At 42.6% G+C, this 21,576-nt stretch overlaps 1 protein-coding gene across 5 annotated transcripts in view; it reads right to left on the bottom strand.

The window, feature by feature from the left end:
- Window positions 1-21,576, bottom strand: part of LOC121874314 (ETS domain-containing protein Elk-3-like) — a 75,085-nt gene that overhangs the window by 24,646 nt on the left and 28,863 nt on the right. For 2 of the 5 annotated variants that reach the window (XM_042378416.1, XM_042378414.1), the window contains exons 2-3: window positions 13,922-14,140; window positions 8,057-8,134 (exon numbers count right to left, since the gene is read on the bottom strand). In XM_042378416.1, the coding sequence (XP_042234350.1) occupies window positions 8,057-8,134; window positions 13,922-13,985 (142 nt within the window). In that variant the 5' untranslated portion in view covers window positions 13,986-14,140. Of the gene's footprint in view, window positions 1-2,378; window positions 2,603-8,056; window positions 8,135-13,921; window positions 14,141-21,576 lie in introns of those variants that run through there. The other 3 variants (XM_042378418.1, XM_042378417.1, XM_042378419.1) reach the window with 2 other exon arrangements.

Raw genomic sequence — 21,576 nt, forward strand, 5'->3', positions numbered from 1 at the left:
TGCAAATGCATTACAGGAGGAACTAAATAAACTGCAGGGATGGTCTGAAAAATGGCAAATGAAATTCAACACCAGCAAGTGCAGCGTACTTAATATTGGAAGAACAAATACTTATAATGTATACAGCCTTAACAACAACCTATAGAGAAGTCGACTTGTGAAAGAGACCTAGGGGTACGATACAAAACCTAACCCCACCATCCGCGTCAAACGTCCTGCCCAGAAGTGTGGGGCAACAAGAGTGCAGAGGTCTTATTGCAACTATATTCAGGCTAGTCAGGCCGCACCTCGATTATGCGGTTCAGTTCTGGTGCCCCATTATAGAATGGATATAAATTCACTAGAGTCGAAGCAGCGAAGAATGACAAAAAATGATTCCGACTTAAAACCTTCCATATCAGGATAGGTTAAAGAAACTTAACTTGCATTCCCTAGAAAGACGAAGAGCAAGGGGAGATATGATAGAAGTATTTAAGTGGGTGAAAGGAATCAATAAACGGGATATAGATAAAGTTCTTATAATATCCGAGCAGGATAGGACTCGGAGCAACGGATTCAAGTTGGATAAGTTTAGGTTTAGGAGGGAGATAGGAAGGAACTGGTTCACAAATAGGGTGGTGGACGAGTGGAACAAGCTTAGAAACTTTGTAGTAAGTGCTGGAACTCTGGAAAGTTTCAAAAGGAGGCTAGATAGATTCATGGATGATAGAGTGGTAGTAACTCTCGACAGGAGCTGCCATGCACAGGCCAACCGGCCTATTGTGGACTCCTTATTTTCTTATGTTCTTATCTCTTCTACTTTCTCATCTTGTTGCATCTCTGATTCCACTATTTACGTGCTGCATAACCCAGTTAAAATCTATAATGTTTGTACTTTTCATGAAGGACGGTAATAATAATATAAACAATATAAATAAGTCAATGAACTAACAAAGATCAAAGGTTCAGTATCAACACCAATATATAAGGCATCATCGCAAAAAAAGCTAAATCACTTTAACTGGCCGCCCAACCTTTGTTAAGTCGAGCCACCGAGTCACCTAAGGTTATTATGATCACTTGTGAGAAACATGGCGTCATTATCAGCCCTTATGAGTCACTTGGAGTAATTATAAACAACTATGATTCACTTTAGGTCGTTATAAGCCCCTGTGAGTTGCTTGGCATCACAATGAACACTTTGGAGCACCTGTGAGTCACTTGGGGGTCACTGTGAGCACCTATGAGTCACTTGGGGTTCATTATAAGCACCTGTAAGTCACTTGGGGTCACTATGAGCACCTGTGAGTCACTTGGGGCTGCTATGAGCACGTATGAAAACACCGACAAGTCATGCACATGTTCATGAGTGCATTAATATGACGTTTATAAATAGGGGTGGCTTTAGATTAGCTTATTTTACCTGGTGACTAGAATACCTTAACGCTAACCTAGCACACCATAACCTAACTTATATCCTAATCCCTCCAGGTAAAGTTGGGGTGTTTAACCATTTGGCGGGATGAACTGGGGGTTTCTAATCTTTACGTGATCCCTTTCCTCTTCGGAGGGTTTAATAATATGGCAGAGCTTAATGTAACAATGAATCTTAACGAAAGAAATCCATACAACTGGTGATGTTAATAAGAAAAACGTTGTTCAAAAGCTATTACAGTATAAAAAAAATTTTCTTCGTATACAATGGCAACACCAACCCAAATTAGGATTATGTCAGGTCAGGTGGACAAAGGTATTGCGTTAACAGCTTGACCATAAGGATCCCCGAGTTCCTATGGATACCTGGGGCAAGAATCAAAACTGCTCAGGACATGAACCAAACTAATCTACTGTACAGTACCTAACCTTAATCATTATCTTTTATAATAATGCTGAGGTGAAACTCAAGTTTAGGTAGGTTAATTTGGTTCATTTTATGAGTGATAAATTATATAAAGCAGCAGTACGTACTGCCATCTTTTAACATGGGTTCTTTAGGTTACATCTTCACATCATGTGTTATTCACATGATTGGACACAGCTAGCGCGCATGTATACACACTCAGGACTGGGACTGCTGTATTTTACTTCTAGACGAGAGGCGACATGAGAAAACGCATGAAAATGACACATTCCTTTGACGGGACAGATAACACTCGTCAGTGTGGAACCGTCTTTCTGCAAGCACATAGCCTATCTATAAACACGCGGCATAAAAACTTTTAATTACGCACAGAGACCGTCCTCATGAGGGTTGGCAACCACGGCGATCGCTCTATTACCTGACCGACCATGGAGTGGATGGCGGTTACAAAGCAAGTAGAGACTAAATGGGAATGACTCTTGCATCAAAAAATAATCATCCCAGCACTTGCCATATAAGTGGTATATTGAAAACGTACCTGGAAAACCCATCATGTCTTCTTGTTACTGAGTCAATTGTAATTAAACATTGGAATTCCCTGGATTAAAAAAGCGTTTCTTTCTCTGCATTTTAACCCATTTCACTTTTTTTTTCAATATCATTATCAATTTCCCATTTCACTTGCTCCCTCTCCATAAAAGTCACATGGATGAAGCCTGTCCGACAGCCGAGCAGCGTCCTGGGTCGCCTCAACCCTCACAGTTACTAACTTCACGCATGCGTGTCCCTGGGTATTTGACGCGCCGTGTAAGGCAGAGTTCCGGTGCGCTCTCTCAGATGGCGCGCGTGAGCCACAACTTACCAGTCTAGCATACTTATGAAGACAAATCAAAATATTTAAATAGTTATATAAACATAAAGTTAAAATTTCCTTACACGTTGTACTCTTTTGTGAATAAAGATTTGTTAAAGACCATTGATTTATCAATCCTGAAATGGTTACAGTAACAAATTGGCGACTGTCAGCTTATCTGCGTTAACTTAGCGAAACTGAGATTAAGACGGAAGTGCAACATAACGACAGGATAATCAAATGGGTTTCAAATTTAAAAATTAATTATCGGCCAGTCAAATGCGCGAGAGTAGAGACGTAAATAATGCAGTGTGGGTTTGTGTCAGTGCTAAGTACTTTGGCCAGTCTCGTACACTGCTACAGGTGCGGCGGTGCTCAAGGATTTACATAAATAATGAAGATCACGTCGCATGGAAGATGCCAAGCTCACTCGCGCTCCTGCCTGTCTTTCCGCTCATGCAAGTGCCACTGGCTTAAATTAAATCTACTCTTAATATTTGTAATTCCTCCGTGCGGCTTCCAACCTTTACTGAAACTTTTAAAAGCATTACGAAAATGTTTTACGGACTCGAGGAACACAGCTCTATGATCGCCTTTCCTGACAGACTGACTCGCAGAGAAAATTCTCCCGAGCCGCAGGGAGGACCTTCCCGTGCCGGCCCTGCGTTACCCCTTATCAGGTGCCTTGGATCCTTCTTCCACCCCAGACTCTCCTGCATTCCCGGCCAGTTCACGCCACGGAGTCACACTGCACCCTTGGCTTGCATACACCCATCTACTCGCTACTATTCACTGATAACCAAGTAGGTTAAGAAGTGAAGTAACACAACCAATCCTTGGAATTGTGGGAGTTTAAAGTTTAAAGAATTTTAGAAATCAATCATTGCTTTAAGTTTGATAAAAAGTTTTTCACCTTATGAAGTCTGTTGGCCATATACACTAATCTCCCTTTGCCTGCCATTCCATAATTCGTAATCCCACACATAATTCTTTTAACATTGAAAGATTTTTTGGGGGTATGTTGATTCTGTTAACTTGGTTAATGTGATACAATTTCCTGTCCGAGAAATTTTGAGATTTTGGCCAAGCTGAGAAATGTCACAAATTCCCAACACATGAAGCTTCCACAGCAAAAGACTCACCGACACATGACAGGAGCGTATAGATGAGACCTGAATTCACTATAGAGGCTATAGTGAGTCCAGGTCTCATCTATCGTCACTGGACAGGAAAGAAGGTTGGTTGGATAGGCTTCGACCATTTCATGGATGATGACCACAACACTTGAAATATCAACGTCGGTGCTTATTTCATCAACTCTGGTTAGCCTGTCTGCCATAATGAAGTTGTTGGCTTGGACTAGCGTTTCCTCGTCGGTAATATCCGAAGGTCGTCCTAACCTGGTGTCCATCAAGGCTCTCGCGCCCACGCTTGAACTCCTTGGTCAACCATGTGTCGGCGAGTCTTTTTCTCAGTTTGGCTAAAATCTCAAAATTTCTCGGACAGGTAATTGTACCACAGTAATCAAGTTAACTGAATCAACTAACAGAAAAAAAGAAAGAAAAGTCTGACAGCAAGATCCTAGCCTATACAAGGTAACGATCATCAGCGATTATTATTTTGACCGTGTGGGAAAAGGCGCGCAACGTCACCCGAGAAAAAAAAAAGACTGAAACTGTTAACATAGAGTGTGTTCCTAAGTCTGGTTCTTTATTTCCTGGAGCCTGGTGTTAGTGTAGATATTCATTCTTTTAAGTGGTTCTTGTTTCATGATACTGTTGTGTTGGTGCTGATGTGGGGGAAGGTAGAAGGAAGAGGAGAAGAAGGGGAGGGGGTGGGGAGAACGTACTGACCATGTATGGGTCAGTTGGGTCACCCGTAAAATCTGCTGGGCGGGTGAGAGGGGAGGATATCAAAGCAACTGTGCCTTGATTTTTGTTCTTCTGTATTTGGGTTGGGGGGAGACTCAAATATTTTATGATTTTTTTTAGACGGACTGCAAAAGGTGTAACTATATTTTAAAACTTCTTTTTCTCTCACGTGTAAGAAATATTGGCATACTGATTGTGGTGAATGGTGGGGATAGTGGTTGGTTGGGGGGTGATGGTGGTGGGGATAGTGGCTAGTTGGTTGAGAGATGGCGGTAGTGGTGGTTGGTAATGGTGATTGGTGGAGATAAAGGTGATGTTGGTGGGGATGGTGGTGGTGCTGGAGATAGGGATGATGGTGGTAATGGAGAGGAGAACGGCACTTGTACTTTCAAGAGGTTGTGGGTGTTATGGGGAGGAGGTGCAATAATTTAAGGGAGACATCGTTTAAGGGAGCGAGGGCGTGACGGAGGCAGAAGAAGCGGGACCCTGTGTTAGGGCGGCCCACTCACGCCACCGTCAAGGACACGTACACCCTCATCCACCCAGCCAAGGGAACTCCCCGACCTACACCTTATACACACACTCATACACCTTATACACACACTCATACACCTTGTACACATACACTCATACACTCACACACTCATTCATGATCATAACAGAATTCAGAAACTTGAGTACAGGCACATTATTCATAGCATGTACACTGCACATGTAGTCCCCTTCACTAGTGCGTTTACATGGGCTCGTCATATAAACATTCCACAAATCATTACATTGAGATATTGTTTTAATGTTTTAATTTGATTCCATCGTATGTTTACTACTGCGAGTTTCCTTCTGTCGAATGTAAACAAACACAGCTCTGCACACTGCACAAAACCTGTCGAGTCCCTGTAAACGCACTAGTGAAGGGTACCTATCATCTCTTAACTTGTACGCTAAAAAAATGCATTCTTCGTCTCTAACGTGTACACATATCATTCACACCTCATACAATTATTTGGTGACACAAAATGAAGTCTTATGGACCCTGGAGGTGCAAAGACATAAATATTTATTGTCACTATTATTATTACTGTCTACTACATTTATTATTATCATTATATATCATCAATATTACTCACTTCCTTTTGTAAGACGTAAGAAGGATGAACAAATTATTATGAGCTTGGTAACACAGACATTACCCGAGTATAGAAGGGTAGACGGTAACACACACTGCCAGCCTCCCGCCACTACACTGCAGGAGGTTCACTCCCAAATCCAGGCTGATATAATTATGCATCTTTACAGAGAATGTCAGTATTCTTATAAATTAACGCACAATGTTTGGCGGATCAAACTGAAATGGGTGACTAGCGAAACGAACTTAAGTTCTGGAAGACAACCTAACCTAACTACTGGGACTTGCAAAGCTATAACCTTAGGTTAAGTTGGGGCCTAGTAGGACTGGTGTCCATTTGACCTTAGATAATCAAATTGCTGTTCACAAACTGCAAGCAGATGACTGCGAAAACTGCAGAAATGCACCAATAAATAGGGCGAACGACACCTGGTGGTGGGAGGATACAACAGCATTAGTACTGACCTCTGTTCTGCACGAATCCTGCCTACAAACACTAATCTTACACACAAAACATCCCATTCAGCCCTACAAAGCTTTACCCAAACGTATTGATTCCCACTTGGTTCTACACAGTTCCTGACAGTTAATATTGCATTAAAACAATAATAAGTTACGTTAGTCGACAGCAGAACACTTCCTGTCCTGACTATCATGAAATTACATTAGCTACTGCCGCGTGTGCATGCGCAAGAAACTTCTAATCAATTATATCTCCAGAGACGTTGTATGACCCTGTCGGGTCACAAGGTCATGGTCCATACCTGTCGTGTGTCACAGGGTCATGGTCCATACCTGTCGGGTCACAGGGTCATAGTCCATACCTGTCGGGTCAGAGTGTCATGGTCCATACCTGTCGTGTGTCACAAGGTCATGGTCCATACCTGTCGGGTCACAGGGTCATGGTCCATACCTGTCGGGTCACAAGGTCATGGTCCATACCTGTCGTGTGTCACAGGATCAAAGGTCACGCTCATCACACCTGTCGCAATGTTTTGAAACCTCTATTTACTATCTAAGGAGCCTGACAAGAAAAAGGGAGGCAGTACACAAAGATGATTAAAAAAGGACAAGAGGAAAGAAAGGAGAAAAACTACAAGGAAAGGAGAGGACAGAGACGGGAAGGGAAGTAGAGTGAAGGACAGATTAGGAGAGTGTTGTTCGCCTTGGTACATGATTATCACTCCCCTCTTGCTTTATAAACATCTCAGGACATTCACCCATACCCACCACGACTGACAAGCGCTGCAGAGCACAACCCCGTCAACACCTAAGCCTTAACACACCCCGTCAACAACCAAACCATAATAACACATCCCCGTCAACACTCAAGCCGTAATAAAAATCAGGGATGCGCTGTCAACACTCAAACAAAAGACGCGTGAAGGGTTACCATTACTATAAAGTGTTGGTGTTACTTGACTCAACAAACTTGGTTGGCGAACAATTTTCTCATTGACGGTTGGTTATATGCCCTTACTGAATGTTGTCCGACAACTAATTCAGACGCCAGGTGGACCACACAGGAGGAGGGGGGTATGTGGGGGGGTAGGGGGGTGGGGTATGGGGGTAGGGGGTAGATGGGGGGTTGATGTGAGGACAGGGTAGGTAGGGGGGGTGTCGGGAGAAGGGAGAGATGAAGCAGTATGACAGTGGGGAGGAGATAACGTGGGCAGGCGGTGGGACATATCACAACATGGGCAGGAGGCCACAACATGGGTAGAAGTCCACAACAGAACATGGGCAGGAGGTCATCATACAAAATAGGCAGGGGGACATTACATAACATGGGCAAGGGGGGAGGGGGGGGTGCACAGCAGGTATAGCGCGGCCGGAAAGCAACTCATGGATCGAGGAAGCGGCCGTCCGGCGGATGGGGGTAAGGGTAGGACCTCATTATGTCCAGTGGCACTTCCCGGCGTGAGACCAGTGCCGGGAAGAGCCAATTGTTACCCCCTCTCCTGCCCCTCCTCCACCTGCCTCATCTACTACGTGCTGCTGAACTTGTCCCAACACCATTATGTACATTAAGTAAATAAAAAAAATAATAAAATACACATCTCAAGGAGTCGACACAACCATGTCAGGCCACTGCTCCAATAATTTTACCCGGTAGAGGCAAGAGAAGGACAGGAAGACAGGTGGTGAGAGGAGAGGATAAGATTATTTCTCCCACATTACACGCTAAACACTGTACAGTCTTGTGTTGTGTTTCCCCAAATAAACTCTGAATGGGGTGACCTCAGTTATCTTCAGAGCGCCTTAAACTAGCTCTGAGGTAGCAGGTCGTTCACTAGACGCCCTGGGTCATCCCTTACAGATCGGTAATGGAAGTAGGCCTTGTGAACAACAACATAAAAACTCACCCTTGGCCTTGGAGGGTGACATGGCGTCGTTGGAGCCCTCTGAGTCTTCGGCGTCGAACCGCCGCGCCATCTCGTACTCTGAAACAAACACAAAATCACATATAAATAACAAATAAAATACGAGTACTTATCTAAAATATGTATATACCTGAAGAAATGTCCTACGTCAGGTAATCGAACATAAAACTCTTCAATCCGCTATCCCAAAACATACATGATCAATGTGTCAAGGTGGAAAAAAAAGCTTCTCTGCATAAAACAGAAGACACGGTACAGCGGTAGTAAGGCAGAATCCCTGTGTGCCGGTGGTCCCTTATCACGGTCAGATAGGACCCAGCCTCCACTCGCTACCTCTACTCCACGCCACACACACACACACACACACACACACTTCTCACATCTCCCCTGGGAGATCTGTTGGTCCTCCAGCACCCTATTACTCTATTGAGCCTCACTAAACACAAAGGCGTCATCACATCAGACGTCACTACAAACAATCCTATTCCTCTCAAGTGTCACCACACAGTTATCCTACACATGTGGCTAAAACAAATATAGTGGCGTGTTTTGTGGTACTCTGTCGCGCGTCACATCATGGGAATCAACAACGTAATCACCCACGTGAGAAAATCCAACCACAACCACTCTAACTTGACATCTGCACCACTAACTTCTCGTCTCAGGATTCGGTAAATAAAAGAGTATCACATATCCTGGGGAACTTAACTGTGCTTCTAGACATCACTATACCACACCTTTCTTTCTACAAATTTGCATCTTTTAATGTGGGTTTAATTTAACATGTTGTCACTTTAGCCTATAGTATGTTACATAAAAGGGGACACAGTGTTTACATATTATTATTCCTAAGGTTAGCTGATTCACGCTCAAGGCACCCTGAGTTCACGCAGCTGTGGATGGACACCTACTAATGTAACAGTTAGTAAAGGGAGGAGGCGCTATACTCGAGCGCCTTCCCCCTTAGTGTATCGTAAAGCTTAGTATTCAGTGAGTTGTGTCCATACTTCTCCTAACGGATCACCAGGCTTATACGACCTACTTTCACTTTCAAGTTATATAACTGATTCATCTACCTGTGATTACCTAACTCCTTAAATACTGACCCTTAGATAGACAATATAATTATTTCCTATGTTTCCCTACAATGACCACTCAACCATCGCTTCATCAATAAACTAAGTTGTTTTAATATTAGGTGTTTCAATTATCATGGATACTAAGCCCCGTTCCTACAACATACAACATTTTGTACAAACACATGATCTCTACCCACGAAACAGTAGCTACCATAAGTGTATTGTAATAAAATATTAACCACTTCACTACGGGGACACCACTTTTAATACTTTATTTGGCTAACGGTAGACGATCGTACACAAGGGTTCAGGAAAAATGGTTTATAGTTTTTAGTGGTATCCTACACAGTACTGGCGCTGGGGTTGTTCTGTTGGATCTGAGATGTGTTGGATACTGACCGACACGATGTAACATGGCTAACATACAAAGGTTACGTGAAAGTAGAGTCTCTTAGGCCTAACGAAACTCTACGGGCAGGAAGGATACAAGTTTTGTTTTTAGCCTCTGTTCTGAAAATCACTTCACCTGTCATCTACCTTCACCGAGTTATTGATAAACAAACGAAATATACGAGGCGGAAGGCTTGTGATATAAAAAAAATAACACCAAAAGGCATGGAGTGTTGTATCCATTCGGCCGCCACAACCCGAAAGCCCTTCTGAACAGCTTATCAGAATTCTCGCAGTTAATACAAAGACCCTGACAGACGATCACCTCACACAAAGGATCCAAGTTTCGTAAAACACCTAAATTCACAAATACTACTCACAGGACGTATAACATTATATCTCTATGAAGTTTTCAGTCAAGGAAAAAAAGCGACGATGAAAGAATTATGATGAAGACGCTTTAAATAATCGTGACATCTTTAAAGAGCAAAACAAGTTTATAATACTAGCCTATGTGTATCTGATAATGACAACTAATAACACTGATTGATGTATCGTCTTTCTATGTTATGACTTGATTGTTGTTGTCGAACCATGATTAACGGTTTGAATCGTTTTTATTCTAAAACATGTTATTTTCAGATATTATCCTCTGAGTAATGTTCTGTTTCTGAGTGCCGAGTGGAGGTTAGCACAGTATGTTATGTGGATGTGCGCGTTTAGTATAAAATATCTGTTTTAAAATGCATTATTTCTATCTTACTCAGATCCTAATTTCCCTTGTTGAAAACGAATGAAATATCGCTTTCCTAGAAAGCAAACTTACCCGAGCAAGATGAAGGCGTGGCTACAACTTAGGCAAGACATCACCACCACACTCCTGCTCTCCAAGCCAGTATAAACCCAGCTACCAAAAACTTGTACAGAATTCCTTGGTCATAGATATCGTGGGATTTGCAAGGCCAACGTGCCTACCCCTACCGGAGCCGAGGACACTCAAGGTGTGGGGGGCCCGGTGCTGAGCTGTGGCCACAATAACATCTCATTACTGGGAGGCAGCGAGCATATATATCAAGCCGGAGTCCAGCAGGGTGTAGCCACTCTTACCTGAGGCGCGTGGGCACTACCCCACGCCGCGCGGGGGAGCAGGCACCTTCACCATACTCATAACACATACATTTATCGGACAATGTCTGCAGTCAGCTTTCAAGGAAAATGTGCTCATTAGAATATGCGAGTCTTATAAAGTTTTTCACTTAAGGCATTTAAGAATTAATGGCCTAGACAGGTGAGTAAATATCTAGAGTCACCTTACTGGTGTTCTGGGAACTAACCCCCCCTTCCCCACTCCCCTAAATCCCCACCTGCTTGCATCCTCCACCCTTCCAGGTTGCTCAAGCCTCTTCATGAAGGATGTAGCGACATTATGGAGATCCAGCCCTTTCACAGCGGTGACCACAGTATTGACGGGGTGCAAGTTGAGGGGTGGTGGGTGAAGTGGAAGGGGTGAGGGAGTAGGCGTCAGTGGGGCACCTTCCTGTTGCTGGCGCGTCCGGCCCTCCCTCCCTCCCTCCCCACCACCAAGGTCGGCTGGCCTCACCTGCCCCGGAGGTCGCCGCCACCACCACCACCACAGCTCCTGCACCATCACCTCAACTGCTGGTGGTGGTGATGTTGATAATTTTCAACAAATAAATCAAACAATCCCATAAATTAGATTCATCTTAACGACCATTACCCCTACCAGGACAGAGCACTATCACACCCTCACCTGTCCCCTCCTCCCCCTCCCTCCGTCACCATAACCCCCACTGTGAGGTAACTTACTGTACGTACATTAAACTTGCCATAATTAAAGCCGCATCCTTACTTTATAAAAAAGTCCTCGTGTAATACTGTACAGGATAAACTTTCTACTTCAGTTAATACTTCATACAAGTAGAGGACAGATCAGGTGCTGCCTCACCTCTCTTGGTAATCCGTCTTTACTGACTCACGTGTTTCATCTCCTGTTTCCTGAATCCACAATCTGTCATCTTATGCACTCTGCCCCCCAGCCTTCAGCAGCAGCTAAAACAAGAAAATTCACACAGGAGAACCTTATGGTTTTTGTCAGGTGTTCCACAGTCAACATAACAAATTAGATTTTTCCAACTCTTTCTCTGTTACTTGAGATATGAATCACTTTCGTCGTTAAACATGCTGAGCGTACAACACTTCAGGTCGTTCCTGCCTCGAGTCTCAGAAACTCGTCGCCCCACTGTGTCGTGTTCCAACAGGTTACTCTGATTTTCTTCATAATCTGCAAGAACTTCATCCAGTTCACTCCGTCGAAGGCCTTCTCGCGGTGTACAGTAACAACGCACTAATTACTCAGCCAGCTGGGCCGCACCGAGATAAAAAGGAAAGGAGTTAGTTTTCCCCACAATGAATATTTTAATGCTATTACATTAAGACTATTCAATCACAACTCGGTATCTTTTAATTACAAAAATCTTATTTCTTTCTCGTAGTTATCCTTCAATAAACTTCCACTTTCTAAACTTATACTATCGTTAACTTTTGGGGCAGCGCGCCAAGAAGAGAAGCAAACCCCGGGGCCATCAACCACGGTTAAGGACCTGAGTGTGGGCCAGTACACGTATATCATGTGATGCATTAGTGACTCTCCTCCTTATCGCTGTTATTGTGCGATGTGTTGTCTCTTTGTCAGTCGCCCACACACTGTAGGTCACCTTACACCCACACACTTGACGCAGCCGAACATCCAAACACACTGCTGGCTATTTCATATCCACACCACCGCAGGTCACCTTACTTACATCCACACTTTTGACGCAGCCTTACACCCTAATACACACTGCAGCCTATCTCACATACACACACTGCAGGTCATCTTGCACCCGCACACTTGATGCAGCCAAAAACCCAATCACAGGCTGCAGGCTCTCACACCTACACAATACAGGCCACCTTGCGCTGTTTAGGTCAGTCCTCGATAGACTCACACGCTCCTCCCTCTCATATACAAATGTTACTAATTAGAACATTCACGCCATTAACCTTCTGCCCCCATAACCTAGAATACAATGTACAGTGCATCACCCACCACCCTCTAATATTACAATGTTTAGCATATGTGTGGCCTATAACTCATCATATTGGCAATCTCAATCTTATTAACAAGTCAATACTCGTTCTTCTTGCCCAGCAACACCCGTGTCAACCAGTAGTGTCATGAACAACGCTCATCAAGCCTACCATCAGCACACATACTAAATTTCATTAACAGCACAATGCTGAACTATCATGGACCACCAGGTGCTGGACCCGTGGCCAACTTGTTCGTATTTACACAATCATTAGTTCTGTTGATGTCTCTTCTCTATATATTATGATCGTTATTATATCATAAGCAGAGCTTAATGTTGCAATATCGGAACATGAAGGCCTTGGCACATTAAAAACAAATCCGTTGTTTAACAGTCACTATTGTAACATGTCAACATAACGTTCCGATATCGTGACGTTAACCACTTCTTATATTGTGTTACATTCAGGACGTGTCTAACTTCCCGTGACTGCTGACTCAATGTAGCTCTTGCTCGGGTAAAATGGCTTTGTAAGGCATTACATGTAATAGCCGAAATCAGACGTCCCTATTTATGTAAGTAATGATAGACATAAACTTTCATGGAATACTTTCCTAGCTGTCACCTGCGATGTTGCCACTTAACCTAACCTAGCCCCCTTTTTTTTACGGGGATTAGCCCACTCGGGCACAGGTCACTGACCTACATCAGGACTGGCGAAATATAATAATAACTATTATTATTATAAAAATAATTAATAAAAATTAATAACAAACTAATACAAGTAAAATAATAAAACTAATAATAATAACCACAAATAAATACAAAAACGAAAGAAAAATCAAGAGTGAGAAACGATATATAGTACTGTGTGTATGTTGTGTTGTCAAAGCAAGAGAAACAATTGAGACCCTGCAACTGTGTGTAAATGAGGCAGAAAGTCAGATCACCAACCTGGGACTTAATCACAAATTTTTGTGATGCCATATGGCAGCAGGGTCTACCATTAGACAACACATTATGCTTCCAATATCTCCCCTGGCGGTAGTACCTCCCTGTTTGGTACCTGATAAACCAACGTAATCACATGGGAAGACTACAATATACGTCAATATAGCACTCACAATTACTTCATCGACTATATACAGTAAAATAAAGTCCACAGCACCTTGTGTTTTAAAGTTTAATCTAATTTGGTTATTTCCAGGTTAGACGTTAAATGAAGTTTTACAAATAAGCCGAGAAAAAGCCTTTTGTATATTTCCAAGTTGGACAATTTTACAAACCTTTTAAAAGTGGTGTTGTCATACTCCAGCCATGAGAGTATAAATGTTTGGAATAACTCATCATTGACTTGGGATATTTGTTTTATAAATTCTTGTTAGCCATCCTCTTTATCTTCTCAGATGAAGCAACAGTTATTGTGTGTTTGCTTGCAGAAGGTCAGATCATCCGACTCATTTGGTTCTGTGGCTACTGGCTAGACTTAATAGCGTCTTGTACTCCTATTAGGGTAAACAAAGTATATGAGATTAATATTTTAAAGTGCACATTATTCTCAACAACCCCAAGGAAACATTACTTGCCTTAATAATTATTTTCAGTGACATGATTCTCGGGGTGCTATGGAGTTGTCCGTAAATGATAATTAATCGATGCTGTGTTTTGTACAGTAGTCGATGTGACGCAACTATGAGAACATTTTCAGGGAAACACTAATTTGTCCCACTAACTACCATTCTACGTGTTTGTTCGTTATTATACATAAATAAATACATACAGAGCAATTTTAATACTTTAATGAAAATAACACATGCGACGAATTACAAACAACTGCACATTAAACTTATCTTTAAGCAGCTGTTCCCAAACGTTTTAATTTAGTTTGGTAGTTAAAGAAATTCTTGTTTCACACATTCAGATTTATCACAGTATGGGAGACAACGATGATTTAGATCTATGTGGCCTAGACACAAAGAGAGATGCTTATATGCTTTCCTGTTTTTATTCGTACGATTGTTATGTAGTCGTAAATTAACTTTAATTATGTAAATAAATGTTGATGTAATCTTAGTGTGAGTGTTCTACATGTCCGGTTTTGGCATCATCAGTTTTCTGACAAAAAAAATAAACTTACGACCACAACTTCCCTTGCGGCGTAAACAGAATGGTGGGGTAGAAGCCACTCCGGAAATTCTTCAGAAGTCTCTGCAAATTGCGGTCTTAATTTCCGTTTGGCTCCGCACCCTTTCTCTCCGGTTATTTTGGTATGCCACCCACTGGTTGATTCACACGTCAGGGACCATGACGCACCCCAGTGGGCGTGGTAACCTACGCTGGTTCACAAAGACACAGAAAGGAAGGGCTGGCAAGGAGACTGAAAAGCAGAATGGGTGATAGAAAGAACACACAAACGCTGTGTCTGTTATTCCTCATGCTGTTATCCCAAAAAAATATGAAACAGTAGGCTACCTTAGGTATTCCGTATCCAAGAAGTTAATTTGGATACATCGAATAATGGACAAATCTAAGTATGCCGTGAAATAAAGGTAACAGTATCTTAACCTAATGTAAATGGGCCGAGTGTCATTATTACTCATATCAAAAATGGTCTACCCAAACAAAACCCCGAAGAACATAAGAACATAAGAAAATAAGGAGTCTGCAATAGGCCGGTTGGCCTGTGCATGGCAGCTCCTGTCGAGAGTTACTACCACTCTCTATCATCCATGAATCTATCTAGCCTCCTTTTAAAACTCTCCAGCATTCCAGCACTTACTACAAAGTTGCTAAGCTTGTTCCACTCGTCTACCACCCTATTTGTGAACCAGTTTCTTCCTATCTCCCTCCTAAACCTAAACTTATCCAACTTGAATCCGTTGCTCCGAGTCCTATCCTGCTCGGATATTATAAGAACTTTATCTATATCCCCTTTATTGATTCCTTTCACCCACTTAAATACTTCTATCATATCTCCCCGCACTCTTCGTCTTTCTAGGGAATGCAAGTTTAGTTTCTTTAACCAATCTTGATATGGAAGGTTTCTAAGTCCCGGAATCATTTTCGTCATTCTTCGCTGCTCCGACTCCAGTGAATTGATATCCATTCTATAATAGGGGCACCAGAACTAAACAGCATAATCGAGGTGCGGCCTAACTAGCGCAAGATATAGTTGCAATAAGACCTCTGCACTCTTGTTACTTACACTTCTAGATATAAAACCTAATACTCTGTTTACCGGAGGTGGGTGACCTGTGTCTTCAGTCCCCAAAACCAAGAAGACCAAGGACTCAAAACCCAACCCAAAAATAAGAAGCATTATTCTCAGCGGGTACAACAGGGCGAGAACTTTCTGCACCATCCTCAACACCAGCTCCTGCTACCACCCGAGATCCCTCATCAGCGAATTGCTGTTGACACCACAACCGCATCCAGCCCATAGTATGCCCTGTAGTATAACCTTCTCCCCACCTAGTTATTATATATCATATTTGTATCACTTATGTTACATGTATATTATTTGTCAATAAAGTGACCCATTCCCCAATTATGTAACTATATTTTCAGCCTTCCGGCTGCCATGCTCAATCAATAAATCGCCAATTGTTATTATTATTATTATTATTATTATTATTATTATTATTATTATTATTATTATTATTAATATTAATATTATTATTAATATTATTATTATTATTATTATATATTCAACATCAGTCCTAGGTGCGAGGAGGTGGTTATGGATGCATTAAGTCAGAAACATTTTTTTTTAAGTTTCGGTACAATTGAGAATCCGGTAAGTCTTAGAATCCTCGATACAATCTACGGCAAGACAATCCTGGTTTTAGTTCTCAGACTAAACATTTTATTAGCTACTCCACTAAACCACATACTGGAAATTTATCAGAGTATAACAAGAGGGAGGACAGTGTACCATATAGGTCTGTATGGCTGATGATTTAAATTCACTTAAAAAAAAAGTTTGCATCAGGATTATTACTTCCCATAAATGAATCAATAGTGTTTTTTTTTATAAGACGTTACAAAGCTTACCCTCACCCGTACTAAGACCCGCCAGGGGATAAGGTTGTAAGGTTTTCTATACTTCATGCTGGAGAGTTGAAGGCCATGATAGTGTTAGCATTTAGGTAAGATTCATAGTACTCAGGTGAATGAATGAAAATATAATACCGGCAAAATAAGAAATAAATGAGATGGGTTGTTTCCGTGGCAGTGTGGATGAAATAATGACTAAGAACAAAATTCCTGTTGCCTCTCCTGCTGAACCACGAACCCCGAGATTCAGACTCGTGAATCCAAAGCATTTATGAACTGAATGATGCATCGGTGTCCACTGCTTCGGGTGGTTCACTAGTCAAAATCTCGGGGTTCGTGGTTCAGCAACAGAGGCGACTGAACTTTTGTGGGTGACTGTACTAATAAACTAAACCCACCTAAGATTATATTCATTGTTTTTCTTGGGCTATTTTCTTAACTATACACGCTCTCCGTTTTGTGTGTGTGTGTGTGTGTGTGTGTGTGTGCGTGTGTGTGTGCGTGTGTGTGTGTGTGTGTGTGAACTTTTCGTTTTTCTTACAATCACAAGCATTACGTCACACAAAATGGGCAGTGCAAGTGTTTTTCGTGAAGGTACTAGCACCGGTGAAGGTTTTACACCAATATCATTCATATGGATGACTTGAGTACAGTACATCACTTGTGTGGATGACGACGGGGATAAAAACAAAGACATGCATGCGTTAGATCACTTGCCGTGTGTTCATTGTCTTTGTGAGTGAAAGAAGCTAGAAAATATGCAGGTACAGACTGGTGACCTGGATGTACTTAAAGAGGCGATCAGGATGTGTTCAGATGTGATTAGTATGTATTCAGAGAGGCGATCAGGATGCATTCAAAGAGGCGACTAGGATGGATTCAAAGATAATAAAGTTCGAGATGATAATGGCACTGGGTTGTAATATCCCAGCAGGTGAGTCACTGTAAGAAGAGGATGCAGTCAAGGAATTCGGATGAGTGTGAGGGGTTAACTGTACGGCCTGTAAGGAATACGGTGGCAGGACCAAAGATGTATACTTAATATATTAGAGGGTTAAAAATTCTAAATCCAGTGACGGGAATTTCTGGCATGGACGAATAATTGATGGAAGTAAGTCTGGTAAAATAGATATAGAAAGGAGGTTATATGTGCTGGGGGTTAAAAATATATCGTAGGTACCAGTTTGAGGACATGTTGAAGAGAAACACGATGTGCCCATGAAGGTAAAGGGATGTGTCAGAGGTTTACTGTGATGTGCAGGTGTGTGCAACACTAGCGAGGATGAATGGTAGTGACAGCTGTGGAGACACTTTTCAAGGTCAGGATAAGGACTGAGGAGTACAGAAAACGGCAGTATCATGATGGCTGTGACACGAGTCCACGACGAGCATTAAGCATCGTGTGGTGGAAGAAACTGTCTTAGGTGGACTGGCCCAGTGGAGGGACACCTAGAAGTAACGCGAGCTGGTCAAAAAAAACAAAAACAAAATAGTCTTGGGAGTGGAAAACTCAATATATCAGTTAGGAATGGTTTTCGTGAAGATGTACCACACAGGTAATAAACAGAGAAACGGAAAATAAAACTGCAGGCACCGGTAGCGATGAGTGAATACGAAATGTTTTACATGGATCATAATTATGTGTCGGTTAGGTGGAAACAGTTGTGCTGGATGGGGAGAAACTAACCAACGTAATGGGTATACATACCGATAAAGATTTAGACCAGCAACAATTCACATTTAGCCAAATTTACGCTTGCGTTTAATGTCACCCTAAAGTGAAGCTGTTGCCAAATTAACCCCGTCATCCATAGATGATGCTGCCACCATCTCTGACCGATGTCACCTTAAGGTGGCTGTGTTCCGAGACACTGCAATTGGTGCAACCTTCCCCACAAGGTGTCACCACCACCTCTACCTCGTGTTGACACCACGGCCACATGTTGCCACTCGTCTGGTTTTTGTCTTATCCAGGGATTACCAGAAACAATTCTGGCCCCTCGCTATCAGGTACACATTCACACCTCAACAACCCCAAACACGGCGGCAACCTACTGTACCATAAGGTCTGCATATGGGTCTTAGATATATTAAAAGAGAGTTTCAAACAGACATGGTAGGTGTCGCGAGGTGATTTTTGTGGCGTTGAAGGGCGTCCCAGAGCGTGGAGACAAGGGGGCACTGTGAAGCAGCTATGCAGCGTGGGAATCGTCCGTCTCATCTCAGCACCGTGCCGCCACCCACCACAGCCCAACCTTCCTACTAGAGATCTGTGGCCCCACTATTTACGCCCAATCCTCTCTCTTAATCTCATCTTTAGAACTCATCAATTTCGTCCAGATATGAGGCATGGCCCAGGGGGAAACGCGGCGGTGTGCGGTTGCTAAGTGGTTGTTACCAAAAGAGGAAAGAGGCAGCTATTCAGAGTTCATCCTGCGGGGTTATCTATAAGCGATGCAACGCTTCCCTTCACGCTCACTTAAAACACTTCGCTTCACCTACCACCCTCATTTTAATAATTCTGAATATATCACTGTCCCTCAGATGGAAGAGAGAACCATAGAGATGAAAGCGGCGAGTCAGACGAAAATGTATCATAAAAGAGATAGCCTAATCGACGAGACCAATTGGCAGACAGAAAGCGGATGAAGAGATGGGACGAGGAAGCCATATCCTGGATGTAATGTTCGGTTTTGCGCTCCCATTTTCCAGTTAATTAAATTTACGTGTTAGTACCGTGAGAATAACAGATAAATCTAGGTTACATTACCAACAGCCAAGGCTCCGGCGGACAATACAGAAAAAATCACCTTAGAAACTGTACAAATCACAGCCATGGCGGCGGTCGACTGACGCCGAAACCACCAGGTTAAGGCACCGGTAATATGAGAGGACACGACCAGAGGTATAATTAAGACATAATGTGGCCGCTTGTTGGCGTACGACCAACAACAAGTACTTCTTGTTGTATGTAAAGTGCGACCCACCGTATAGCAAGGTGTGGAGGCTCGTTTACCAATAGGATCGGTCATGAGACGGATGTTATAGGCGACACCAGGAGGTACAAACTCACAATGGATAGACCAGGATAGGGGGGGGGGGGCAGATCACAGGGAATACAGTGCTAGGCCTGGCGTAGAGCCACTAGAATCGACTAGGCCATGTGCTTATCCAAGAGATGGTCATAAGGATGACCCGGCTGGGAGACGAGTACTCAGACTGGGTGCTGGGCGAAGTCACTAGACGGGCGCTAGGATGGGTGGGCGCTAGAATAGGCCACAGGGCGAGTGCTAAGTAATGCCAGAGGATACATGGGTGGCGGGCGTGAGGGTGAGACAGGACAGGACAAGTAACATGTGGGGCCACACACTGCTCCCGCCCACACAACGCCAATTACCGTCTACCACACACACACACACACACACACACACACACACACACACACACACCACCACCAATACGATAGGGAAGTTTATACTGTTTTGATCGAGAAAGTTAAGTCAGTATGTCGCTGCATAACAGAAGTGGACCTTATGTGTCGAGTACATTAATTATGTTTACAGTACGAAGCTAAGATGTGTGATGTGTAGAGAACCAGACATTGGCAGTGAAAAGATGGCGTCTTTTCGGGGTCCACATATAAATTTGAAGTAGAAATTACATAGTGAGGACTCTTCTACATGATTTTTTTTCTGCTGTAAGCCTCTGTATATTGAATTATATAAAGATGTACAAATAATGTTTAGTGTGATTCATTTACGTCAACTATAATCTGCCTTACAAAATAATATTCTAATTTGGTATAAATAAGCGGTGGGAGCACAACCATTACCGTATACACAGATATATAATTGGAAACAACCACAAAGACAACATGTGCTTAAATCTCCATTAAACAAAGCTGATGCGTCCACTTGGTCGACTATTACCACCGTCCATGAGTGACAACAGCCCAGTTCCCGCACAAAAATGTATGGGACGGGAAAGTAAATTATTGTATTCTACGATAACTGAGGCAGTTCACCCAGCTGGGAATGGCTACCTAACTTTCAATGAGGGAAGGGCGGGCAGTCAAGTGCTGTACCGGCCACATTGCGTCACGTGAAAGCTAAGTTCACATTGTCCCTAACGAGCAGCTGTCAAACAAATGTGACTCAGTTCAATTATTCTTTGTGGTGGCGTACGGATGCCGGGATAACATGAAGCCCAGAAAAAAGGAGCAGGTTTGGAGTTACGGATGCAAACCTACAGGCGTCGGCAAGAGGAGTGGCGTTCCCCGGACAAGTGAAACACATACACGATGCTCCTTTGGGTCATCCCAGAGTGGAGTAGAACTGGCAAGTGCTGAGAAAATGACTGTCGTGTATGTTAATAAATTTAGCCTTCAAGGATGAACACCCATACAGTACCCCCAACCAATGATTATATCTTCGGTCGTCATCCAGGGATATGACAAATGCTTTGTTTATCGATATGCTGATCACAATTGTTCAAAAATCAAAGAAACTGATGAGCATTAACCATTTTATTGATAAGAAAATATTATGATTCTCTCTCCTTCAATGTTTATAATGAAAATAACTTATATGAAAGTGTAGTTGCTGAGAAACAACACAAAAGGAAAAAAAATATCCCACAACATGTAAGATGAAGCTTCAACTAAATTACACGCGACATGATAAGGAAGAAACCTATTAACATTCTGCACCGAACAAGTGGGTGGCGTTGGTGACAGCTGTGTCGTGCACGATCACTATACAGTACAGTGCACTTCACAGATAATACATAATTCTGTATCAAACTGTGGAATAAGGAATCAGTTCATTGAGAATTGTGGCATTAATGTGTTATTGATTATTTTCTTAATTCTGACTGACACTATGAG

The sequence above is a fragment of the Homarus americanus genome, unplaced genomic scaffold (genome assembly GCF_018991925.1).
Source record: "Homarus americanus isolate GMGI-L3 unplaced genomic scaffold, GMGI_Hamer_2.0 scaffold47254, whole genome shotgun sequence".
NCBI classification, from domain to species: Eukaryota; Metazoa; Arthropoda; class Malacostraca; order Decapoda; family Nephropidae; genus Homarus; species Homarus americanus.